Source organism: Orycteropus afer, unplaced genomic scaffold (assembly GCF_000298275.1).
Source record: "Orycteropus afer afer isolate SDZICR_OR568_19922 unplaced genomic scaffold, OryAfe1.0 scaffold00029, whole genome shotgun sequence".
Classification (NCBI taxonomy): domain Eukaryota; kingdom Metazoa; phylum Chordata; class Mammalia; order Tubulidentata; family Orycteropodidae; genus Orycteropus; species Orycteropus afer.
Genome location: NW_006921616.1, coordinates 5,169,095 through 5,196,320, shown reverse-complemented (window position 1 = coordinate 5,196,320; position 27,226 = coordinate 5,169,095). Strand labels below are relative to the sequence as shown.

General features: G+C 47.1%; 1 protein-coding gene across 1 annotated transcript in view; it reads right to left on the bottom strand.

Annotated features, from left to right (window-relative positions):
- The window catches only part of KDSR (3-ketodihydrosphingosine reductase), a 38,235-nt gene extending 15,529 nt beyond the window's left edge, over positions 1-22,706 (bottom strand). Inside the window, exons 1-6 of the mRNA XM_007935493.2 lie at positions 22,599-22,706; positions 17,425-17,514; positions 13,185-13,241; positions 10,436-10,501; positions 10,151-10,246; positions 6,413-6,604 (exon numbers count right to left, since the gene is read on the bottom strand). Of these exons, the coding sequence (XP_007933684.1) occupies positions 6,413-6,604; positions 10,151-10,246; positions 10,436-10,501; positions 13,185-13,241; positions 17,425-17,514; positions 22,599-22,706 (609 nt within the window). The remainder of the gene's footprint in view (positions 1-6,412; positions 6,605-10,150; positions 10,247-10,435; positions 10,502-13,184; positions 13,242-17,424; positions 17,515-22,598) is intronic.
- Between the last annotated feature and the right edge of the window lie 4,520 nt (positions 22,707-27,226).

Genomic DNA, 27,226 nt, shown 5'->3' with positions numbered 1-27,226 from the left:
CAGCTTACCACTCATCAACTCGCCCAACAAGCCTGTGGTGTTTCCCCTGGTCCATGAGCCACGCCCTTCACTAGGGCATTGCCCAGCAGCCACCCTGCACTCTTCCCTACCCGGCTGCTGGCCACCCTGAAATCTCTCTGCCATGTTTTTCACTTCTTGCTGGTGCCCTTGTTAGTTCCCATGAAAAAAAGGAGGAGCACTGGAAGTGGAGAGACAGCTGATTGGAAGGCCAGCCCCTGCTTACCTTAAGAAGGGTTCTCTAGGCAGAAGAATGGAAATGCAACAATCTCTTATACCGTAAGGAAGCCCTGGTGGCTAGTGCTTGGCTATTAACTGAAAGGTCACTGGTTCTAACCCGCCAGCCACTCCATAAGAGAATGATGGGCAGTCTGTGCCCATGAACATTTACAGCTTTGGAAACCCTATGGGGCACTTCTACTCTGTCCTATAGGGTTCCTATAAGTTGGGATTGACTTGATGGCAGTGTTTTTTTCAATCTCGTTGTCTTTGTTTCCCTTAGTATCCCCTGGAAGGCACAGCTCTGAAGCTAGTGGAAGGAGCTGCAAGGGTCCAGAGACGTGTGCGAGTGGGAGACCCCGCCCAGTCATCCTGGATTGTGCAGAAGGGAGATATCTTTGTTGGCTCAGGTCCAGGGCAGCCTGGGTGTGCCAGAGCCAACCACTCAGTGTGGACGGGGCATGCCACTTCAAGGGCCAGCTACACCCAGACGCAACTGGGATCCACTTCAAGCAGTCAGGCTGAGCACGCAAGTTCTCTCCCATTTGTTGTTGAGACAGGGACTTGGGAAACTTCTCTCCCATGGCCTTGGCTTCTGTTGTGCATCAGCCAGAAAAAAAAAAAATCACCAAAAATACCAACAAGTGGTCGTCAGACACCTGCATGCCACCAAAGCTAACTGCTCAGACATAGTGGGTTCTTCACGGCTCACCTGTCCTTGCTCCCTCCCAGCAAGGGCTGACATAAGGCAGCATCTCAAAGCAGTATTTCTCAAACTCAAGGTTACGTAAGGCTGAGTTTCCAAATGGTTAAAACAGAGCTTCTCACAACAGTTTTTTAATGGGGAGGAAGCCCACACTGTCAAGGTTGGAAGAAACCAAGGGGCAGCCCGTCAATCTCTCCCCAGGTTCTGGCATCCTCTCTCCAAGCATTAGGCCAAGGGTCTCTCCCACCTGATGGCTGAGGCCCTCCAATGACCAGTCACTCCACTGTTGATTCAGTCTTTTTCACACATCTAATGCACGTTGACTGAACTATGACACTGTGCCAGGGCTGTTCTGAGCACATATATGGATGGGAACAAAGCAAACGTAACCCCTGGCTTCACAGACTTCAGAGAGCACTGAAACTCCTGGTCAGTGATTTGCTAAAACCGAAATACACTAAACCGTATCTATCTACACCTTTCTCTAATCCATCAATCTCATTGTTGCCACTGCCTGCCTACCACGCTGGCCCTCGACTTCCAGCAGCCCCATGTTACAGAGTGGAACTGCTCCATAGGGTTTTCTCGCTATAATCTTTACGGAAGCAGTTCACAAGCCTTTTCTCCTACGGAGCCACGGAGTGGGTTCCAACTGGTAACCTCCAAGTTCACACTGACCGTGAGAAAAACCACACGTGCCATTCAGTTGCCTGCCAATCCCACAGCTCTTTTATGAAAGCAGGTGAAGTTTGCACGGTCTCATTTGCTCTTGGTGAGGGAATACTGACTCTGACACTCAGAGACTTTTTCTAAGCTTGTAAGGCAGATGTTCACTAACGGTTCCCCAGCTTCTCCCACCTTCTGTCTGCTGCCCCATGCCCATCCCACGATCATCTTCTCCCTCCTTCTTGGCCTCAGCTTCATACAGAAAGATGACCACTCTGCCGAGAACAGCTTTGTCGTCAAAATAACCTCACCGAAGTTGCGCTGATCTCACTCTGTCCACGCCAAGGCTGGAGAGAAGAGCCAGCTGTGCTCACAAAGCTCTGGAAGTTCAGCTTCCCCTTACTTTTAGCCCAGGCGGGACCAGAGCTCCAGCGAGGCAGGAGAGTGTGAACAAAAGCAAAAAGGAAATCTCTAGTTTTTTCTCTGCTGGGTTTCCGCTACCACACCTTTGCCTATAACCCACCTTGGAAGCTTGCTTTTCAAAGAGATTAACTTTTGAAAAATCTTTTAATGACCTACTAATACCGAAAAGAATCAGACAGGGGGAAAAAACAAACAACTACCGAGAAAACATTCCTTCAGAATTATTCGTGATACATAAAACATTTCTAGGGTCTTACTTTAGTGTGGGATGGGGAGGCGGCCAGGAAGACTCAACAGTTAATTAAGCCAAAGAAGATTACCAAGAATATACAGAGTTTGAGCAATTCTAGAAGGTTCCACTCACAGAAAGCCATGCCCCTGGCAAACAGACTCTGAATTATCTCGCTTCCAAACACAACACTACCAACTTGTTGAGAAACAACTGTCTCCACGCAGCCTCCACTATGAACAAACAACTGCTGTCCTTATAAGATTTTGATTACTGAATTTACTTCCTTCAAAGCCTATTTTTCATAAGACATGCTTTGTTGCGTGGGAATCTTGGTTAGTTACCGTCAAGTTGATTCTAACTCAGCAATACCCTGGGACAGAGCAGAACTGACCACAGGGTTTTCTAGGCTGTAATCTTTACGGAGCAGGTCTCCAAGTCTTCTCTCCCATAGAGCTGCTGGGTGGGTTCAAATCACCAATCTTTCGGTTAGCAGCCGAGTGCTTAACTGCTGCATCCCCAAATATCGTTGAGGATATTTTTAAGGGAGCCTAACTATGGGTATTGGAGCTCTGGTGACATAATGCCTAAGGCATCTGACAGCTAACCAGAAGGGTGGCAGTTCAAACCCACCAGCCACTCCTTGGAAGGAAGGTTATGCAATCTACTTCAGTAGTGATACCACCTAGGAAACCCACGGAACGGTCGCTATGAGTTGGATATGATTTGATAGTAATGAGTTTGGTTTTTTCATTTTTTAACTATGGATAGGAGCTCTGATAGCACAGTGTCTAAGCTGTCTCTGACTGCTAACCAGAAGGTTGGTGGTTCAAACCTACCAGCCACTCCATAAAAGTAAGACTGGGCAATCTACTGCCATGAAGATTGACCACCCATGAAACCCAATGGGGCTGTGAGTCAGAATCGACTTAATGGCAGTGGTTTAAACATGGATATGGAGCCTGGAAGCACCGTAGTTAAGTGCTTGGCTGCTAACTGAAAGGTTGGCTGTCCAAACTCATCAGCTGGTCTGCAGGAGAAAGACGTGTCAGTCTGTTTCCATGAAGACTTAGAAAGCTTTGGGAACCCTGTGGACCTTTCTCCCTGTCCTACAGAGGCACTGTGAGCTGAAACCAACTTGACAGCACCTGACTGAGATATGGATAGAATTTAAGAAAGCTTCCAAGTGCAGGCCAGCTACTTACGGCACTGACTCACAGCATCAGAGGGGCTGTGGGGAACTCAGTCTGCACTACCCACTCTTTCTTTTTCCTCTTCCTTATTAACATCTTTGTTTGACATGCAGTGAAATCAGACCGCCAGTATCCACTCTGCCCTAAATGAGTGATCCTGAGTCTCACTGCAAGATGCACCTCAGGGCCAGCAATCCCAGGTGCTGACTGTTCACTTCCAAGCACCCCCTTCACCTACTTGGTCTCTGAGACCAAAGTAAAGTGAGGCAATGAGCCAGGTGAGTCAGGCACCTCCTAACCTGGATCACAGAGATGTCACCTGCGCAGGGGCTCTAGAACTTCTGTCACAAGGTCACTATGTGGTGTTAAGTGGAAAACTCACTTTTCTAATCCGTAAGGCAGCAAAACAACCTGTACTCCACATCACTCACCAAACTCCTATAAATAGAAAGTGGTTATATATACAAGGAATTTTCAAAGTAAAAATTGCAAAAAAAAAACCAAAACAAAACAAAACAAAAAAACAACAAAACCTGAGATTCTTGAAATTCTACAGTGCTCATGTCCTCTTGGCTAAGCACATAACAAATAATTATTATCAGATAAGAGTGTTAAGCAAGTTGATGAGAGAGTGATCAGAGGCTGGCTCTGCTGGTGTGAGAACAGCACATTTTCTAAGTGGCGGCAATGCCACAGCAGGACCTTGTCACTGACCGACAACTCGTTGGTAGTGCAACACTTTCCCAACATCATGGCAGTGTGGAACTCTGTCACATACCATCAGGGTCTCCTCTGGGATCTTCTAAATCAGGGGTTACCAGACGAGGGTCCGAGGACCAGACCTGGCTCTCGGCTTGTTCTTATAAATAAAGCTTTATTGTAATACGGCCACTCCCGTTGGTTTACACACTGTGTATGGCTGCTTCCATGCTGCCATGCAGAGCTGGGTAGTTGACAGAGACTATCTATCCTTCACAGCCTAAAACAGTTACTATCTGGCCCTTTACAGAAACTTGCCAACTCTTCCCTGAGCTAAAACATGACAACCAAAAAAACCAAACTCACTGCCGTCAAGTTGGATCCAACTCATGGTGACCCCTCCTTGGGTTTCCAAGGTGGTATCTTTACAAAAGTAGATTGCCCAACCTTCCTTCCGAGGAGTGGCTGGTGGGTTTGAACCGCCAGCCTTCCGGTTAGCAGTCAAATGCTTTAGGCATTATACCACCAGAGCTCCTTAAAACACGACACAGACACCCAAATCCTCTTTACTACAGGAGCGTTGGCCACAAAGGATTTTCTGCTCAGCTGTTAACACCAGGATGCAGTACTGTATTTCACTGTAGCCTGCTACAATAAGAATTTCACCTTGCCTTTTTTGGTATATGATTTGGGATAAGTATGTATGATGCCATCTAAGCATCCCCATGTGACAACAATGTGGAAGTCTACTTCTCGGAGCTCATGTGTGAGGACAAATGCCTACTTTGATAATAACCCTAACTACACCTTCTTCCACATAATGTGCTATTAACTGTGAAAATGAAAAGCATTTGCTTTCATCAATATTTCTTTAAAATACAAATATTAAAGCCAAATGATTTTTTTTGGTTCATCTATCTCATTTCAGATGAGGAACTGTGACCAAGTCAAACTACTTGTCTAAAAACTGAGAGCTACAGTAGCTGACCTATGCTCTTCCCTCAAACACCTGCTAATTTTATTATCCATTCAAGGTCAGGGAGCTCTGGTGGAGTAGTGCCTAAGGCATCTGACTGCTAACCAGAATGCTGGCAGTTCAAACCCACCAGCCACTCCTCGGAAGGAAGGTTGAGCAATCTACTTCTATAGTGATATTGCCTTGGAAACCCAAGGAGGGGTCACTATGAGTTGAATTAACTCGACAGCAGTGAATGTGGTTTCGTTTTTTTACTCAAAGACAAATCTTTTTATTAAAGAAAAACATCTACAGGATAAAATGTCTGGTTAACCTTACACAGACTCACACAGTATTACACCAATGGTATTCAGAAGTACCACTGTACACTGTAGTGCTTTGTTACTAAATTAAGCCAGCAAAAAAACTCATAGCCATTTTGCTCCCATCCTAACTATAATCTTTAAGCAACGAAAAATGTTAACTCTAAAACTTATAGGTTGAGCCAATTCTCTTTCACTAACGTCAATTCTATAAATCTCTAATTTAACACAACACCACATATACATAAGCCACAAAGCTGAAGGAGATATTCCAACGCTCCGTGCAGCACTGTTCACAATAGCCCAATGGTGGGAACCACCTAAACGTCCATCAGCAGATGAATGCATATACAGAATGTGGGACGTGCATACAATGGACTACTACTCAGCCAAAGAGAAATGGAGTTCTGAGATGTACTATAACATAGACAAACATGCAGGGTAAAGTCAGTCACAAAAGGCAAATACTGTACGATTCCAAACAGGCAAACAGAAAGACCCACACTCTTTAGTGGTTACCAGGGGTGGTGGCCAGAGTTCCTGCTCAAGGTGGTGGAACCATTTGGAAAGGGACAGTGGTGATGGTTATGTAACGTGATGAACATGTACATGTAAAAAGGATTAAGTCGGTAAACGTTTTGTCACACACACTTGTGTTAGTTTTTGTCAGGTGCTGTCGAGTTGGTTCCAACTCACAGCGACCCTATGTGCCATGGAAGGAAATGCTGCCTAGTCCATCCTGCAGTCCCGACAACGGTAGGTTTGTCTGAGCTACTACTGCTGCAGACACCGTGGCAAGCCATTTGATGTAGCTCGCTGAGGGTGTTCCTCTTTTTCACCGACCCTCTACTTTACCAAGCACGACGTCCTCCAGGGACTGTGACTCCCAAAAACATGAATAAAGTACCAAAATAATAACAACAACAAGGGGACCCGATCCTGCCAAGGTGAGAGGAGCAGGTACAGAAACAGAGAGATCACCTCCATCTGCAACGCTTCAGCCAACCCCCTCAAGGCGAACTTGGACGAGGAGTAGGCCGTGTAGCCGAAGAGGCCCAGCTGCCCGGCCTGGGAGGACACGAAGACGATCCTGCCCCCGCGGCGCTCCTTCATGGTGGCGATGACGGCGCGACTGGGGTACACGCTGCCCAGGTAGTTGACGCTCATTAGTTTCTGCAGGGAACAGAGGCAGGAGTGAGCAGGGCCAGGAGGCACAGTGCCCAGCGAGGGCTGCTGCTCCAGACCCGAGCTCTTCAACAGATGCTCAGCTGACTGGGAGCGGCTGAGATACGCTGGGCGAGTGAATGAGGAAATGGCCATCTCAACAAGGCAGGCCGGTCAGCACCCACCACCCATGCCTGTTTCAGTCTGGCCCTGCACTGGGCTATATTCTCTCAGCAACAGCACGGCCTGGGCTGAAAACTGGTCCAAACTCGTTTTCTCCTCATACAGTGGGCTGACTAATGCCCCTGGAAAGTCACACCCACCTGAGCCTCAGGATGTCAGCTTTTCTGTGTTAGTTGAGGATTGAGACGAGATGATAATGGAGTAGGGTGGGCCCTATATCCAAAGAATGAGAGTCCTCCTAAGAAAAGGCAGTACAGGGAGACAGACAGATACAAGAGAGACAGACAGGGAAGAAGGCCATGCCCAGATGGAGGAGCTCCACGGTTCTGTCCTCCCAGCACTGGGCACAATCTGAACTCACACCGTGGGCTTGCCCGACAGTCCGCCTGAACTGATCGGGGCCATGTTTTTCTTCTCTTGCTCACCCTGCACCCCCCGGCCCCAGGTCAATGCTTGACCACAGGGGCACGTTTGGATATTTGTGGGCTGGAGGAATACAAAGGGCAGGAGATGAACACTTACCAAAATCCCCCCAGGGCTAAACACTATGCACACGTTGAGTCCCCAGTCTGCACAGCCTGTGAGTTCTACACCCAGTCCAGAGATGAAGCCAGAGGCCAGAATGAGAAGGAGCCATCGCCTGAGATCACACAGCTAGGGGACGGTTACATCGAAACCAATGAGAGCTAAGACTTGAAGTGGGTTTAGTCTGATGCCTAAGCCTACCTTCCATCTGCACATGGCCTTCTTCCCTGTCTGTCTGTCTCTCCTGTATCTGTCTGTCTCCCTGTGCTGACTTTTCTTAGGAGGACACTCATTCTTTGGATTTAGGGCCACCCTACTCCATTATCATCTTGTCTCAATCCTCAACTAACGCAGAAAAGCTGACATCCTGAGGGTCAGGTGGGTGTGACTTTTTGGGGGCATTAGTCAGTTCACTCACTGCCTGAGGAGAAGAGAGTTTGGACCAGTTTTCAGCTCAGGCCGTGCTGTTCCTGTGAGAACGTAACCCAGTGCAGGGCCGGACTGAACAGGCAAGGGTGGTGGGTGCTGACTGGCCTGTCTTGTTGAGATGTCATGCTGAACCATGCTGCTGAGGCAGAGGAAGAGACTCTGTGGGAGGGTACGGGTGGGGAAAAGGGGGGTAGGGAGGAAGGAGAGTGGTCATTTGGTACGGAGAGAGTGAAGAAGGAAGATGGCGGAGGGAATGAGACTAAAGAGCGAGAGTAAAATGAGTTCATTTCAAGAAGACTGGGATGGTGTGTTTTTAATATTTCAACATGATACACACACACAGACATACACATATATATATATTTTTTTTTCTTTCAGTTTTTAACTTCTACCCTCATCTCACCTGCTTCACATTTTCTCCTGGTCACATACATCCCCTGGCATTATATACTTGACTTCTTCTCTGCTTAAGGGACACCCACACGAAACATTCACAGCTGTCTAGATACTTCCATCAGATACATAAAGGCAAAACACCTCCTCCTGCCGTGTTCCCAAGCAGATACACCCCACATTCCCAAGGCCCCACCTTTACAACTACTCATTTATTGATGACAGCTAAGCAAGGAGCCCTGGTGGCACAGTGGTTAAAGGTTGGCACTTTGAACTAACCAACAGCTCCACAGGAGAAAAGACGTGATCATCTGCTCCCTTACAGGCAACAGCCCAGGGAACCCTGTGGGGAAGTTTCACTCTGTCCTGGCAGGTGGCTATGAGTGGGAATTGAGACGGTGGCTCAACACACAACCATGCCTTCTTCAACCCGCTCTGCCCCCCCCCACTCAGTCAAGGTGAGCTGGCTGATTCTCCCTCCACACCATCCTCCACATACACACCTGCGCTCACCTGTGTGTGCGTGCACACAAACTCTTTTCCTGGTCACTTCTTAAGCCTTTATCTTGATCACTTCACAGCTACACAATTGTAACAACAATTTTCCCTGATGGACTTTTTCACACAGCTGCTGAAACGATCTTCAGAGTCTCCCTTTCCTTCCTTACACACAAAGGAACCCAAGTCCAGACACCCACTCTTGATGCCGGTTTGATGAAGGAATCTCAAGGCACTCAAGCTCTAGATAAGCCTCCCTGCCCTGCTCCGTCTCCAGTGTTTCTCCAGGCTCGCCTTCAGGACATCACCATCCAGTGCTTCACACCACCACTGAGAAGCAGGACATGTCAACTACTGGTCTCCTTTGCTATCAAAGAGAAATATTATGTAACTTCATAGTGTAAACCACCTGTTACAGACCGAATGGTGTCCTCCAGAAAGACAGCTGAAGTACTAACCTCCACACCTTTGTGAACGTGTTTGGAGATAACATCTTTAAGAAGCCCTGATGGTGCAATGGTTAAGCGCTTGGCCGATAACCAAAAGGCTGGTGGTTCTAACCCACCAACCAGCCTGTTTGTGGGAGAGAGATGTGGAAAGAACATGTGAAGGTGCTGTCAGGCAGGTTAACATGAGGCCACACTAGACTAGGGTAGATCCTAAACCTGTATGACTGGTGTCCTTTCAAAGACAGAGAGACAGAAGACAGATGGCCATGCGAAGATGCACCTACAAGTCAAGGAATGCTAGGACTGCCAGAAGCTGCCAGGAGCAGAGAGAGGCATAGAACAGTTTCTCTCTCAGAATCCTCACGAGGACCCAACGAGGCCAATGCCCTGATTTGAACTTCTAGCCTCCAGAACTGTGAGACAATAAATTTCTGTTTTCATGAGCCACCAGTTTATAGTATTTTGTTACAGCATCTCTAGGAAACCAGCACAGAATCTAAAACCCATCACTACACCAAGAGCTCAACAGAACATTCAGAAAAAGAACGCTGATGTATTGTCTACCAAAAAATGTGTTGCATTTAAGAAAGATTTCAAATTGAATGTCCATTTCTTTATGGCTAACAGGAATTACTAGGAGAGGCTCCACAGCAAACCTGCTTAAAATATAAACATAAATAAAATGCATTATCTTTTTTTCATGATTTGAGAACCCAAAAGTCTGCCTTCAGCCTTCTTGGACTGTTCATCGTTCCAAACACTGATGCTCTATGCGAAACCCAACATCTCTTGGTCTGCAATGTACTTCCTTGTACAAAGGCCTTCAGTGAATCCTCTCAGAATCTCTGTGAGATTGGAAGCTTCCTTCCCATTTGACAGCTAAGGACACTGAGGCTCCGAGACTTGTCTAGATGCTACAGGTTAGTCTGTCATAGTGCTGAGAGCAACCCATGGTCAGCTTTCCTCCAGTCTTCTAGAGCTTCTATTAACATCTAAATGTACTTTATCTACTTCAATCTTAAAGTCTCTTTCTACTTCTAATGCATGAGCTACCAAGTGAACATACATTTTTACTTACTTCAAAGGCACTAACTTCCAGCTCTTCAAATTTTCCTGGAAGTGACGTTCCTGCACAGTTTACAAGCATGTCCACCGGACCCAGCTTCTCCTGAGCCTAGAAAAAGTGATCAGAACCACAGTAAGAAAGAGAAGAGAAAAATCACTTAGAAAGTCAATGTGAATAGGTAAAATCCACAAAGTTATTCAGTCTACATGGAAGATTTACCAACTCCAAGCCCCACAGGAAAATGGTCAGACTACTCAAAATGCAAGGGAATTAACTGCAACTGGACTAGCATCTTACTTGCTTTATGACGTTCTCCACTTGGTTATAGTCTTGAGACACATCAACTGATATACAAAGCACCACCTGTGAAAAAAGAGAAGAAATGCGCACAGATACACAGGTGTTTCTATTTCAGTGAGACTGACTGATTTGCTATTAAAGGCAATTCTTTGATAAGAAGCCCAATTTTGAATGTAGAGATTGCAGACTTTGAAATCTGCTGACAATGCAACTAGGAAAGTTTAATTTTCTCGGCAGTCTCAGGTATGAAGATACTCAAAAGAATTTTTTAAGAAATATGAAAATACTCATCTTGAAATGCCACCATCTACAGGTGAGAGTTGCCCCCAGCCAGGAGCAGAGGGAGGGGTGGATTGCAAACGGGTATGGGGAAACATCGGAGGATGACAAATGTTCTGGCCCTTGATCAGATGGAGCTGGTTTCAAAGGTGCATAACCCAAAGCCAACCAAACCCATTGCTGCTGAGTCTTAACAGCTCTGCAGAACAGAGAACTGCCCCGTAGGGATTCCAAGGCTCTAATCTTTTTGGAAGCAGACGGCCACATCTTTCTCCTGTGGAGCGGCAGGTAGGTTTGAACTGCCAACCTCACAGTTTGCGGCTGAGAGCTTTAACCACTGCACTACCAGGGCTCCTCTCATAAGTGCATACATCGGTCAAAAGCTGTCAAGTTATATATACTTTATGTGAGAACAGTTTACTGCACATAAATTATGTCTCAGTAAAGCTGTTAAAAAACAGTAAACCTAAGGGCTTTTTTTGAAAAAGTAAAATATGTTTATTCAAAATGGTTTTTATTTATTTATTAATTGATGGGTATGAAATAACATTTTTTACTCATATAGCAAAAAGCAAAAGGATTCCCCAAGGAAGAACTCCAATCCAGCCCAGAGTGAAGCAAGAACAAAGGAGAGGGTGTGGCTTTGACCTTTTTTACCTAATAGAGTTTATTTTTGTAGTTATTGGGAACACGCACAGCAGAACACACACCAACCCAACAGCTTGCACAGGTACAGTTCAGTCACAGTGATCACATCTGAGTGTGCACCCATCGTCATCTCCTTTTCTGAGATGTCCCTCTTCCATTCATGTGAATTCCCTGCTTCCAGGCTCCCTATCTCACTTTCTGAGTTGCTGTTGGCAGTCTGACCACAGGTAGCTCATTCTCGTAAAAGCACCATGCTCAAGGCTGGCATTCTTTCCTAGCTAAGCTGAACCACTAACAATAACAACTGTCTGCTTTAAAGAAGACTCGAGGGGTATTTTGAGTTTAAGGATTATCTCAACCGTTTCAGTGTGCATCTAATTTCCGTGGTTCCAGAAAGTCTAGACTCCATGAGAACTGGAAATTCTGCTCAGCTTAATACATGAGTCTTAAAATACCTCCCCTTGCACACTGCTAGGGCTCACGGCCCTGCTGGGATTCAGTATCAATAAGTAGACCAAAGACGTAAGCAAACAATACCTACTCCTAGGAGGTCTCTTAGTTTAGGTGTAAGTTCAGAGGTTGAGCCAGGTGACAGCCCAAGTGGGCTATGGGACATTAACTTCAAGGCCAAGAGTCGATCTTAGCCTGGAGAGGCAGACCCAGGAGCCAAGTTGTGTTTGGTTCACTCCAAGGCTTGAGACTGCTGACTGTGGAATGAACCAAGATTCTCCAGACATATGGTCACCAAGCAGAGCTTCAGAGCCCACCCACAAAGCCTGACCAACACTTGGGGTTCCCAGTGCAGAGCAATGACAGGGCACTGCTCAGCCTGTACTGATCCCTGAAAACAACTGCATCTAGCCTTGGTGGAGGGGAGGGGAGAATATTACAGAGCAGTGAAAAACAAATTTTGTGCGGGTGTATGTAGTTAGCACAGGTGAATTTCAAAAGCAGTATACAGTGAAGGAATCCAGTGTACAAGAGTCCATAAAGAAGGATGCCATGCCCGTGTACAGAGACAGAAGGGAGACTGGCGACTGCCTGGGGCTGGGATGGGAAGAGATGGCGGTGACTGCTTGGGGACGATGCAGGGTTTCTCTCTGGGGTGATGAGAATGTTCTAAAATTGTGGTGCTGCTTGCACAACTCTGTGAATACCCTAAAAGCCACTGCATTGTACATGTTACACAGATCAATTGCATGGTATATGAATTATATCTCAATAAAGCTGTTAAGAAACGAAGGACGATACCATAAAGCTCAAAAAGCAGCAGAACTAAACAATATACAACTTAGGGTTACACGCACATGGTGACATGATAATGAAAAGCAAAGGGAAGTCAGCAGAAAAACCAGCAGGGGCTGCATCTGGATAGGAGACAAGAGGGATGAGGCTGATGTGGGGCACAAGGGGGCTTCAGAGTTCTGGAATATTCTGTTTCTCAAGCTGGATGATAAGGGTATGGGTATTAACTTATTATGCTTTATAACCAAAATACTTAAAAAATATAAGCTGTCCAACTAGCTCTCTGCCCGTGTTTGTACATATAGTCTATTTTTTATAAATAACTGAAATAAAAAGTTCTACTAAAATAGACTGTCACTTGATCATCTGTGTCTGTACCACATCGATACACTTTTGTTAATAAGCAGAGTTCCTGGACAATCAAACAATGTCACCTTTTTCCAAGTCTAATGTGCACTTGACTAGGAAATCCCTCCATGCTGTCAATGAACTGTCCCAGTTGAACCTCCTTCTCTCCTGTGTATACCTGAGGGGTGACCAAAACAGAAAACGTGTCATAGGGACAGTGATTTACCTGTTTGTCGTTGATAGAGTGCTTCTCAATTTCTTTCCTGGCTTGCAGTAGCTTGTCCTGAAAGCAACGGAGAACAATTATGTCTGGTGACTGTCTGTCTGCCTGCCCACTGGTTTAAAAGGAGAGAAAAGGCAGTGATATTTATGTATGTGTTAAATTCTAGAAAACAGCATCTGTATTGTACAGCTGTGGGCCAGAGCCTATAAAAGGAAGGAGCCAGAGGTATGTCAAGCTACAAGTAAGTGACCCCAAAGCGGGCTGAACAGTGTGCCCCAAAATTCATGTCCATCCACAACCTCAGAACGTGACCTTATCTGGAAACAGGTCTTTGCAGGCATAATTAGTTAAGGACTGAGATACGACCATATGATTAGGGTGGGAGCTAAATCCAGGAGACTACCCTTCTAAGAGGCAGAAAAGGACACACAGCGGCACAGAAAAGGTTGTCATGTGAAGACAGAGGCAGAGACTGGAGCGAGGCTGCCAGAGCCAAGGACGCCTGGAGCCGCCAGAAGCTGGGAGAGAAGGCAGGCCACCCTGAGAGCCTCCAGAGGGAGTGTGGCCCTGGCGACACCTGGACATCAGACTCCTGGGCTCCAGAACGTGACAGAGTGCAGTGCTGCTGTTCAAAGCCACCCAGTCTCTGGTAACCTGTTAAAAGTGGTTCTAAGAAACTATTACAGACAGCAAAAATGTTTAAATGCAACATGAAGTTTTGTATTATCAGTGAAAGATAATAATATTCAAATAAAACCCTCAAAACCCCAACTGACAGTACTGAGGGTCACCCTACTGATTCTAACACGTGCTCTGATCTCACATTATTCAGCTGTGACATGAGACTAGCACAAGCACAATGACATGTAACAGACGCAGAGCTACGGGCATATGACCCCACGTCAGCAGTGCGCTCGTAGAAACGACCCTCTGACTGACCACAACAAGGGCAGCTCAGTATGAAACCACCTGTTTTACTCTTCTGTCATAAAAGTAAACACAGTGCCCTGGGTGGACTCAAACTGCCAACCTTGCAGTTCATAGCCATGGGCGGACTGTCCCACCCAGGAACTCCTAGAAAACAAAAGGAGGTGACAAATAATGAAGGAGTCATTTCCATGGAAACGTTCTCTTGATCAAATGTGTTCCTCAAACTTCTTACCTTTCCTCAGGCCCAACTGCACTACTCATGATCTAACTGAAGTAGGAAAAACACTGCAGTAAAAGGTACTCAAATACACTCTTCAAAAATACTATAATCAAGAACTCTTTATACCACTTGGATGTTGCTTGTAAAAAATGCCTGTGGTTATCGATCAGCATCAAAAGGAAAGCGCAGACAGTGGAGTCCTACCCAGACGTAAAGAGAAAGGAAGTCTGCTTCAACATGGATGAGCATGAAAACACACCGAGGAGAGGAGCTCCGTCACAGACGGGCAAACCGCGTGTGACCTCACTTACGTGAAATCCCCAGACCAGGCAAAAGCAGGGAGCTCAAATGTTAGCAGAGGTGACCGGGTCCGGGGGAGGGGGAGCAGGGGCACCCTACTTCAGGAAGCACTGAGCTTCTGTTTACAGGGTAAAAATCTGGTGATGGATGCCAGTGATGGCTGAATGACGTGGCGCTGAAACTGGTCTTTCCAACAATAAAAAAAATGCCAAGGAATGAAAAGTCAAAGTAGTGAAGATCACTCATTAGATGGACCGGACAAACTTATGCCTACTTTCAAAGATGCTCTAAGACAAGCAAAACTGCCCATGCGCTCAAGTCACTGGTCCCAGGCCTCCTTTTTCTGGGTGCTATTTCTCAGGGAGGTTACAGTATCCTAGTTTGCTGCAAACATTGTAACTGAAATACCCTGGGAGAGCCAGAGAAGAACCACAGAGGGAGGGAGTCCTGACAGACATGTAGGTTCTAACCATGAATGAATCCACAGTAAACGGGTGGTGGTGCGCCGTCCAGTCGATTGCGACTCACCACACCCTACAGGACGGAGTAGAAGTGCGTTCTAGGTTTCCTAGGCTGAAATCTTCATGGAAGCAGCCTGTCTTACCTTTCTCCTGTGGAGCAGCTAGTGGGTTCAAACCACCACCCTTTTGGTTAGCAGCCAAGTGCTTAACCATAGTGCCACCAGGGCTCCTTTCCGTAACAAAGCAATGTTGTTATATTGTTGTTAGGTGCCACTGAGTTGATTCTGACTCACAGTGATCCCACATACAACAGAACAAAACTGTGCTCAATCCTGCACCATCCTCACGGTCCCTGATACACTCGAGCCCATGGGTGCAGCCACAGTGTTGACCTATGTTGTTGAGGGTCTTCCTCTTCCTCGCTGACATACACGTCCACAGTCTGACGTTGCCAAAACTGGAGTGAAAAATTGCACTGGAAAGTAAAGCATCTCTCCCAGGCAAAGGGCCCCTCTACTGACTTACCTCTAGTGAGGCAAGGCCAGCAGCTGTGAGCCCCGTGCACCTGAACAGGGGCCACCTGTGCTTCCTGGTTCAACTGGCTCATGGCAAACGCTGCTGTCATTCAAACCTTACAAAATGCCACTTGACTAAATGTGTGCTTTCATCCGTGGAAAGTGGCTTCAAGGCCAAAACAAATTCATGGCTAGAATAGTTTCGGGATAACAAAAAAGGCAGGGAGCTAATTCTGCCTTTCTGGGTGTTTAAAGGAGTTATGGACCTTCAAGCTTAACTGTGTCCGTCTTATATGTCCCCCCCGACGCCTGCTACAGCTTGCCATGCCCACTGGGCCCTGTCTAGCTGTCCAGCCCCCATCTGACTGGTTGCCATATCTCTACCCTCCAAGTAGACAAATCCATCATTTCCAAGCAACTATGCCAAGCTGGCATCCCCATCTCCCTTACTGCTCCCTTCATTTATCAACAGTTTTTGAGCATCTGGTACCTGCCAAGCCCAACTGTCAATTTGTCATTCTGTGGCGGCTCGCATGTTGCTGTGAGGCTGGAGGGTATGCCAGCAGTCTTTCAAATCCCACCAGGGTCACCCATGGTTTCAGCAGAGCTTCCAGACTGAGGCAGACCAGGACGAAAGGCCTGAGGACCTACTTCTGAAAATTAACCAGCAAAGCCCCTATGGATCACAACCGAATATCACCCAGCACAGTGCTGGAAGACGAGCCCCCGAGACCAGAAAGCACTCAAAACACAGTGGCTGCAACAGTGGACTCAAACTTACCAACTGTGAAGACGGCACACGACAGGGCACCGTTTCATCTCGTTACACACAAGGCTGCCATGAGTTAGAGCTAACTTGACACTAGCACAGGACAACAGAGTGGACAACACACACACTCCTCCTCACACCGAGCATGATGCTGCACGACCGTGTGAAAACACTGGCAGCACTCTGGGGTTCTGGGAACAACGCTGGGGAAAATAACAGAATCGAAAAACACACTTCAACTTGACACAGAAGAACCGAGCTCAAAGGGCAGCATGTGGGCTTTACTTGCGATACGTATCACGCATGAGCAGATTATAAACAAACAGCTAGGCAGCCTCAGGGCCCTGAAATCCACTCCACAAACACCCTGCCCGCTCCAAGGTGGCAGAGGGCTGCTGGTCCCAACAGCCAGATCTGCCCACTGTCCCCTATCGCCGCTCTGACCACATTACGAGGGAGTAATTTGTAGCTGTGTCTTGGTCTCCCCCATCTCAAGGTCTCCAGTGGCAATGAGGCTGCCTAACACAGACAGAGCCTGGTTCCAAATTTCCCACTTTACAGGTTTAGGGACAACTCTTACTTGCCCTGCAATGTTATGTAAATTTGCCCTCACTGTGAACCAACCCCTACACACAACAAATTCTGTGTCACAATCACCTTCACCTGCTGTCCCTGCAGCTTTTAAGTCATTGCAGAGGCGTTTCCTCCGCACCAAAGTGAGGTGAATGAAGAACCATGTGTTCCTGTTCCGATTCGCCTAGAAGCTCTACAGACTGACTTAAAGATGGTTAGGAACGGATGTTGTTGGTAACCCGGCGACTGTCTGTACATACTGCTGGTACCTAAATAAATATTTGTCGGGCTGATCTGATGTCCACTACGAAGTCGATGCCCTAGATACGAGAAAGCACTGGTAGTTCGAGAGTCACAGCTTGGGGACGTGAGCTGTTTCCCGCCCAGGAGTGGATACCAGGATGCTCAGAGCAGTCTCTCTGACTAATTTCAAGTTGACGAAGTTGGTTGGTGATAACACCCCTAGAAGACTTACCTCATTTCGTGCAACCAGAGTGATAAACGCTCCTTGTTTATAGCACTCGATAGCAACACACTTTCCGATGCCGCTGGAGCCCCCGGTCACCTAAAAACAAAACAAAACAACAATAAAATCTCCTCAGCACTGGAAATTTCCCTCATGCAGCAAGTGGGCTGAAGATCACTACTCTGTGACTCAAATGCTTTCCACTTACCATGAACCTAAAGACTGGCCGGTCAAACCCACCCAGTGGCACCACGAAGAAAGGCCTGGCAGTTTTCTCTCGTAAAGATTACAGCCAAGCAAATCCTGTGAAACAGTTCTGCTCTGTACACAGGGGTTCACCGTGAGTCAGCACCAACGTGGCGGCAATGGTAGCAACTTTTGTTTTTCCACCGCGAGCTCTAAAACACACTCTGTTGCTGTGGTATGTCGTCGCGTCAACTCCGACTCAGAGCCCCTACAGGACAGAGTAGACTTGCCCTGTGGAGTTTCCTAGGCTGTGATCTTCAAGGGAGCAGACTGCCAAGTCCTTTCTCCTGCAGAGCAACTGGGTGGTTCGAACCTCTGACCTTCTGATTAGCAGCCAAGCACTTAGTCGTTGCTCCCTTAAAACACACTCTGGAAGAGCTCAATATCCGGCTATTGAAGCTTTCCACCACATTTAATGTGGAATGAGTAGACAGGAAAGATTGCCCGGTCAGCAGGGCCTAACGCTTTCCTTGTTTTTACATACACAACTACAAATAAACTGCCCACCTATCATATTTTTCTGAGTTCTGTGGAGGGAAAATGCCCTGTAAATCTAGCCTGAGTCCAAATCCACATGAATCTTATTTCTTTACTGCTTATCCCCCGGGCAAGACGGGTTCTACCAGAGATTAAAGGAAAGGCCACCCGCAAAAATCGAACAATATTTTAAATGGCCGCTGATGACAAAAGTTCTACGTGATCCAAAGAACGTACAGAAAGGCCAAGCTTTGCATGGTGCACGCTTCTCCCCTCACCTTCTACAGCTCAGCCACACGGGCTCTTTCACCCCATGCTCCCTCCTGCACAGGGCCCTGCCGGGAGCACCCTTTCCCTTCTTCCGGCTAGCTGGCACCCATCAGATCTCAGCTCAGGCGCCACTCACTCCCACCAGCCCCAACCAGGCACCCCTTCATTCACTTCTCAGCTCCACATCCTTTATCTTTACTTTATGGTGCTGACACATTCAGACAGACATGCATTTATTTGTAAGATTATTTCATGCGTGACCACTCCTCCTAAGCTCCATAAAAACACTAACTGCTTCTTGCTTACCACTCTATCCCGAGCATGGAGCACAGGGCCAGGCATGTCGCAAGTGCTCCCTCAGGGAATATTTAACTCCAAAGAAATGCAACACTATCTTCCTTGTTGTTTTCCCTATGCAAATCATGGAATATCACACGCATTCTGTGTTTTTAAAAACCAAAAGGCTTCATAACATTGCATTAAATAGCTGTCCCAAAACTCAGTTAACCATGCCCTGTAGTCCAGCATTTCAGTTATTTCTGTTTTGGTGTTGTATGTAAACAATGCTGCAATGATCTCCTCTGACCCCATTCTCCGACTTTAAAGTCATCCCCAAGCCCCTCCGACACAAATGAACCTCTCTCCACATGACTCTTGGGCACCCCTACTTCTGTTTAGCCCCAACTGCCCACCACTGAAGTGACTTCTTTGGTGGATCACGAACCAGTGACTCACAGAAGCTTACTGTAGAAATCTATCTGTTGCCTAAGCCAAGAGTTGCTTCCGGGGAGGTCTCTGACATTTGAGATATTTTGTGGACTGTGTTGCTTTATTATTTTTTACCAGAGGTTACAATCCAGAGCAATTAGCAGGACCCTCCCAAACGTCCCTGGTTTATGATGCTATTCCGGCCAAGTCCCTCCACCCAACCTCCCACACACACCTCTATTTCGAAATCCCCCGTATCCTCCAGAGAACCCAATTCAAATGCTCCCTCCTCCACGAAGCTTCTCTGGACCCTGGCACCTGGGCCTGCCCTTCACTTGTCACCTTCTACCTTGGACAGTTGCTTATATATGTCTCACCTCCCTTATCAGAACAGAAAGTTCTTAAGGATGAAGACCAAGCCCAATTAGTATCATACATAGCTAGCACAGAATTCGGCATACCAAACTAACCACACTGACCGCGAGTCCATTCCGACTCATAGCGACCCTTCAGGACAGAGTAAAATTGCCCCACTGGGTTTCCTTTCTGTAAAGTTGCAAATCTTTAGAGAAGCAGACTGCCTCATCTTTCTCCCATGGAGCGGCGGGGGGCTTTCAACCACCAACATTTTGGTTAGTAGCCGAGTGCTTCAACCATGGCGCCACCACAGCGCCTTTACTTAGCATAAGCAGTTGCTGAGTGAATACTCGTCTATGTGAATTCATAAACTGTTGGGACGATGCCATTTCTCTGGAAAAATATGACACCCAAAAACCTCATGAAGGAGATCTACTTATCATTCAAGGAATTAATGGAAGTTGAAGTTACGCAATTACGTGAGGCAACACGTACACACTCAAGTCCCAGTCGATATACTGTGATTGCCGTCTATCTCCAGACAGTATAGAGCTTAGGATGCAGACGGACCATACAGCAAAGAGCAGGGTTCAAAGGGGACCACTTGGACGATCTCTCTGTAACAAGAGGAAGACTTCAACTTCTGTATCAAGATTCACAGAAAACTAACTTCTAGTCAAGTCCAATTAATTCTTAGATGGAATTTAAGGATATACTTAATTCAGACCCAGGTTACGTTATTCTGAATGCTATAATAGACCGTGCGAGAAAGGTGAGGCAGTCTGCTTCCATAAAGATTACTGCCTTGGCAACCCTGTCTTATAGGATTGCTATGAGTTGGCATTAACTCGATAGCAGTGGGTTTGGGGTTTTTGTTTTTTTCTTTGGTATGAGAAAATAAGAGATCTTCTCAACAGCCAAGAAAAACGTTAAGTGTGTACTGAGTTGTCTGAGCCCAGATGGGGGACTCCAGACAATGGTTTAGTTTCCTTCCTTTATCATTTCCTCTTGTTCCTCACTGTGGATACTGTTTAAATGTCTCTGTCTCTAATCACACCACACATCTCTTATTAAGGGCAACAGGGAAGACAGTGTGCTGCACTGAGAGCTGCTCCCAGCCGTGTCCAAAAATGGGGGGCCTGGTTTTCCAATTCTCCCCAGTCAACTACAGCTTTAATAAGTGTGTGTGACGTAAGCCTTGCCACGGAGCGCTCCCAGTGTAATTAGGGAGCCAGCACGAGCGTGTAAGAAGCCTTCCAAAAACAAACAACAGACGGCTGTGCCTTGTTTGTTCGTGTTTCCACCAGCAGCCATGCTAAATACTAGCTCCCTCTCCCACTGCCATGCTGCCTGGTCCCAACAAACCTCAAGCCAAAGAATTATACGTTCATTCTTCTCATGACACTAAAAAAGAAAACAGACGGTGACATCATGTGACTCACATCCTCTCATCTTTGTTGTTGTTTTTGTTAGCTGCTGCTAAGTTGATTCCGACTCACGCGACCCCATGTGTTACAGAGGAGAACTGCCCCATAGGGCTTGCTTGGTTACCATCTTTGCGGATACCGATCCTTTCTTTCCCCCAGAGCTGTTGGGTAGGTTCAAACCACCAACTTTTGTTTAGTAGCCTTGCCCCACACAAGATCCTCGTATAATTTACAAGGATGCATTAATGCAAGAAGGCACCCTGGTGGCACAGTGCTTAAAGTGTTTGGCTGCCAACCAGCAGCTGCTCCACCGAGAAAGATGTGGCAGCCTAATGCCCTAAAGATTACAGGCTGGGAAACCCCATGGAGCAGTTCTACTCTGTCCTGAAAGGACACCTTGAGTCGGAATCGACTCAGTAGCAGCAGGTTTTATTAAAAGGGGAGAGTGGAAATAAGCAATAAAATTCTTCCTTGTATATCCCAACAGAGACAGCATTTGGTTATCATCTTACCTGCCATCTACATCCTGATCTACAGCCTGACGGGGTTCAAAGTCAACATCGAAGAAAACAGTCTTAGAAGTAGTGACTCAGGTTTTCATGACTGCTTTGGGCTTTTCCAAGTTACAATCATTTCTGCAGCATTAAGTACTGAAAGAACCCAACTTTGAAGCCATGCTTTTGAGGCAGAAGTTCTGTTATGAATGTAAAATTTTCAGAATTCAGCACTGTTGCAGAATTTAGCTTCTTTCGCTCTTTTTTAAAAATTAATCTACACTCACCTTCCTTTCCCACCTTCCTTTCACATTAGAAACAGCAGCAGAAGGAAGAATGCTAAGTTTTACAAAGGAAAAAAAAAAAGAAAATGCATTTTGTGATTCAGTAACTCCTGTCCAGGTTTAAAACTCACTAAGAGAACTGACCGTTCCAGCCGGGCAGGGAACCTCGGGTCTCACCTCCAGCCCTGGTGGTACAGGGGTCAAGGCAGGGGGATGTGCGTTTCCGGCTTAGTAACCAACACTCATTACAGTTAATTCCCTCCTCAACGAGCCTCAGGCGAGATGCAAGCAAGGGAACGGAAGAGAAAGCGGCAGGTAGGGCGCGTTCTCACCCAGTTTATGAAAGGTGACCTACTCGGAGAACGGGGTCTCTGAACACAGGCGCTTCCGGTAAGAAACAAACCAAATCTACTCCCATCGTCTCCCCTATCCTCTAACTCTTCCCTCTAGATTCCAAAATATTGTGCAAGGGTTGCATTAGAGCAGCAATCAGCAGACTCCCGGCAGAGCTCCGGGGGGAGGCTGAACACACGCTGTGTAGACGGGACAGGAGCGTCCCGCTGCCAGCGCGCTGGATCGGAGCCATTTCCCAGGAGATTCCCTTCCTGGACCCCCCTGACTGCCCCAGCCCCGCGGCCACCGACCGCTGTGCCCTTGGCGAAGTCTCTCGGCCTCTCTGGTTCTCTGGAAAACGGAGGCCCAGATTATCTGCCCCCGGGGCTGCCGTGCGCCCGGCTCACCGCGGCCGTCCCCGCGCACGCCACTCGCGCCAGAGCGCGGCCCGCGGCCAAGGGCTGCAGGTGGCCTCCGCGGCCGCCCTCCCCGGGCCGGGCCTGGAGCGCGGCGGCGGCAGGGCCTCCCTCACGAGCCGGCCTCCCCGGGGAGGCGCGCGGAGTGGGGGCGCTCACAGGGACACTCACCACTACATGAGCCCCGGGCAGCGCGAGGGGCTTGGGACTGATGAGCGGCGACACCATGTACAGCAGGAGCACGAAGGCCACAAGGAAGGCAGCCGCCAGTAGCAGCATCGTGGGGACGGGCCGGAGCAGCGGCCCGGCGCCGCGCAACGCTGGAGCTTGGATCCGCACCGCCCAGTCACGCGCTGTCGGCGGGTAACCGGAACCGGAGTGTTTGGGCTAGCAGCGTAGGGCGGGCGCGGCCTGGGGAAGAGGAGGAGCCGCGGGACGGGGCGGGGCGGGGGCGGGGCGTCAAGGGGGCGGAACCAGCGGCCAGGGGAAGAGGAGGAGCGGCGGGCGGACTCAACACAGAGCTTTCACGGGGCGGGGCAATCCGGTGGGGGAAGAGGAAGAGCTGCGGGGCGGATGGGGGCGGAGCGAGAGGCAGAGGGAAGAGGAGGAGCCGCCGAGCGTCCAGAGGCGGGGCTAGAGGGTAGGGCGGGGCGTCGGGGCGGCCGGGGGCGGGGCGTCGCCGCCTTCTCTTTCTCCTGGGGGTCATCCTTGTGTCTTCTAAACTAAGTCCAGGCCGGCAGCCTCCCTTCCGGAAAGGGGTCTTCGCCGGCGATCGCAGGGAGCCACTCCTAGAGTAACCAGCTGCTCGTGTGTGGTTGCTGCTTGAGAGTCCGAGAGCGGCTTTCCAGCTCCTCAGACCCGCCGGCCGGGAGGTAAACACCACCCCTCCTGAAGGTGGGTCCCCTCGGTGCCAGCAGAAAAGGGAGGAATAAGAGTCTTACAAGGAGTGGCTTTAGGATGTTTGGGCCTGGTTACAATGTGGAGACCGTGAGGTTAAGCTCCGAGATTCCGGATACGATTTCGTGTTTTCTTAGCACACCTAGAAACTGGTCACAGCCCACTTTCACTTTTCAGAGGACAGGTGGCTAGAACATGAAGTTTGAAAGATCACTCCTAATTCAACAGTTTCGCTGAGCTCGGAGAGTAGCATCTTTCCTAAAGCAGGTAAGTTTTTAACAGCTTTGAGATGTAATTCACATACCATACAATTCACCCACTTAAAGTGTACAATTAACTTTTTGTATAGTCAGATTCGTGCCACAATTTTAGAACATTTTAGTCACTCCAAAATAGGTATCCATTAGCAGTCAAGCCCCATTTCCTCCTAACCCACCCCCTCCCCACACCTTTGTTGGTTGATGGTCTCCAGTTGGCTCCTAAAGGGGACATTACATGACAAAAAACATTACCTGGTCCTGCACCATCCTGACTGTTGCTGTTTAGTCCCTTGCTGCGATTGTGTTCATCCATCTCACTGAGGGTTACCTTTGTTTTCCCTGACCCCTTTATCAGAAGTTCAGGTGAGGCAGTGGTTAAGGTATTTGCCTGCTCTGAAGGGTTGGTGATTTGAACCCACCAGCTTCTCTGCAGAAGAAAGATGAAGCAGGCTGCTTCTGTAAAGATTTACAGCCTTGGAAACCCAGTGGGGGTTGCTAGGAGTCAGAAGGGACGTGATGGCAGTGAGTTGGGTTTTTTGGTTACTTTCTGGTGGTGCAGTGCCTAATGAATTGGCCTGCTATCCAGGAGGCTGGTGGTTCAGACCTGCCAGCTGCTGCACGGAAGGAAGATGGTGCACTCTACTCCTGTAAATATTTACTGCTTTGAAAACCCAGTGGGGGGGTGTGTGTGGCTGAGTCAGCATTGACTCAATGGCAGTGAGTTTGGTTTTCTTTTTTTTACCAAGCCCTAGGCAAACTCTAACCTATTTTTTGTCTATGTATTTATTCCAGACTTTTCATATAAATGGAATCATACAATATGCGGCCATTAGTATCTGACTTCTTTCACTATGCATGTGTTCAAGATTCATCCAAATTGTAGCATGCAGCCATACTTCATTTATTGTCAAATAATATCCCATTGTATGGACATGCATTTTCTTTTTCCACTCATCATTTCATGAAAATGTAGGTAGTTTGTTTCCACTTTTGGGCAATTATGAATAATGCTGCTATGAACATTCATGTACCACTTTTGATGTGGACATGCTTTCTCTTGGGTACATTCCTAGGAATGGAATTGATGGGTCATATGATTATATCCACCAGGGCAGATGGCCAGAACAGGTAAGGGAGGACGGCCCCAGGCAGGAAGTGGCAGCCAGGGCGGATGGCAGGAACAGGTAAGGGGAGAGCCCTAGGCAGGAAGCAGCAGCCAGTGGATGGCCAGAATAGGTAGGGGGAAGGCCAGGAAGTAAGGGGAGCAGTTTGGAATGACTAAGGGAGACGAACTTGTCTGTCAGTTTGCGTGCTGCGGTGGTTGCACGTTGCTGTGAGGCTGGAGGCTGTGCCACTGGTGTTTTGAATGCCAGCAGGGTTGCCCATAGTGGATGGGTTTCAGCAGAGCTTCTGGACTGAGACAGGCTGAGACGAAGGAAGAGGCCATCCACTTCTCAAAGAATTGGCCAGTGAAAACCTTATTAATAGCAGTGAAACACTGTCTGATGTATTACTGGACAACTTGATGAATAGCCCTGAAACACTGCCAGATACAGTGCCAAGAGATAAGCCTCTCTGGTTGGAAGGCACTAAAAATACAACTGGGAACGAACTGCTTCATTAGAGTACAGCCAACCTTAATGATATGGATAAAGGAGTGCTTTTGGGACCTCCGTTTGTTGATATGGCAAGACTCAAAATGAGAAGAAACAGCTGCAAATATCCACTAATAATCAGCGCATGGAATGTATAAAATATGAATCTAGGAAAATTAGAAGTTGTAAAAAAATGAAATGGAATGCATAAAGCTTGATATCCTAGGAATTAGTGAGCTGAAATGGACCAGTTTTGGCCATTTTGAATCAGCCAGCCATATGATCTACACTGCCAGGAATGACAAATTGAAGAGGAACGGTGTGGCATTCATCATCACAAAGAATGTTTCAAGATTATCCTATCAGTGATAGGATAATATCTGTACACCTACAAGGATGGCCAGTTAATACTACTATTATTCAAATTTACACACCAACCACCAAAGCCAAAGATGAGGAAAATGAACATTTTTACCAACTTCTGCAATCTGAAATTGACTGAATATGCAGTCAAGATGTGCTGATATCACTGGTGATTGGAATGCAAAAGATGGAAACAAAGAGGAATCGCCAGTAGTTGGAAAATTTGGCTTTGGTGATGGAAATAATGTTGGAGATTGCATTATAGAATTTTGCAAGACCAATGACTTATTTGTTCCAAATACCTTTTTTCAACAACACAAATGGCAGTTATACATGTGGACTTCACCAGACGGAGTACACAGGAATCAGACTGACTACATCTGTGGCAAGAGGTGATAGAAAAGCTCAAAATCTTCAGCTAAAACAAGTCCAGGAGCTGATTGTGGAACAGACCATCAACTGTTCATATCCAAGTTCAAGTTGAAGACAATTAAAACAAGTCCATGAGAGCAAAATATGACCTTGAATATATCCCTTCTAAATTTAGAGATCATCTAAAGAATAGATCTGATGCAGTGAACACTAATGAAGGAAAACCAGAGGAACTGTGGGATGACATCAAGAACATTATCCATGAAGAAAACAAAAGGTCATTAAAAAGACAAGAAGGGAAGAAAAGACCAAAATGGATGTCAGAAAAGACTCTGAAACTTGCCCTTGAACAAAGAGTTGTTGTTATTTGCCATCGAGTCAGACCTGACTCATAGCGACCCCTCCTTGGGCTTCTAAGGCAGTATCACTATGGAAGTAGATTGTCCAACCTTCCTTCCAAGAAGTAGCTGGGAGGTTTGAACCATCAGCCTTCTGGTTAGCTGTCAAATGCCTTAGGCATATGCTACCAGAGCTCCTTTAACAAACAGTAGCTAGAGCAAATGGAAGTAATGACAAGATAAAAGAGATGAACAGAAGATTTCAAAGAGTAGCTTGAGAAGACAAAGTCAGTCATTATAATGAAATGTATGAAAACATGGAGTTGGAAAGCCAAAAGGGAAGAACTTGCTTGGCATTTCTCAAGTTGAAAGAACTGAAGAAAAAATTTAAGCCTCAAGTTGCGATACTGAATATGGACAATATATTGAATAATGCAGGAAACATCAAAAGAAGATGGAAGGAATACAGAGTCACTGTACCAAAAAGAACTGGCCTATGTTCATCCATTTCAGGAGGTGGCTTATGATCAAGAACCAGTGGTACTGAAGGAAAACGTCGAAGCTGCACTGAAGGAAGTGGTGAAAAACAGAGCTCCAGGAACTGACAGAGTACCCATTCACATGTTTCAACAGACAGATGCCATGCTGGAGGCACTCACTCAGCTATGCCAAGAGATGTGGAAGGCAGCTACCTGGCCAACTGATTGGAAGAGATCCATATTTGCACCCATTCCAAAGAAAGGTGATCCCACAAAATGTGGAAATTATCGAACAATATCATTAATAATGCATGCAAGTAAAATCTTATTGAAGATTAATTCAAAAACGGTTACAGCAATATATTGACAGAGACTTCCAGAAGTGCAAGCTGGATTCAGAAGATGATGTGGAACAAGGGATATCATTGCTGATTTCAGACGGATCTTGGTTCACAGCAAAGAATACCAGAAAGATGTTTACTTCTGTTTTATTGA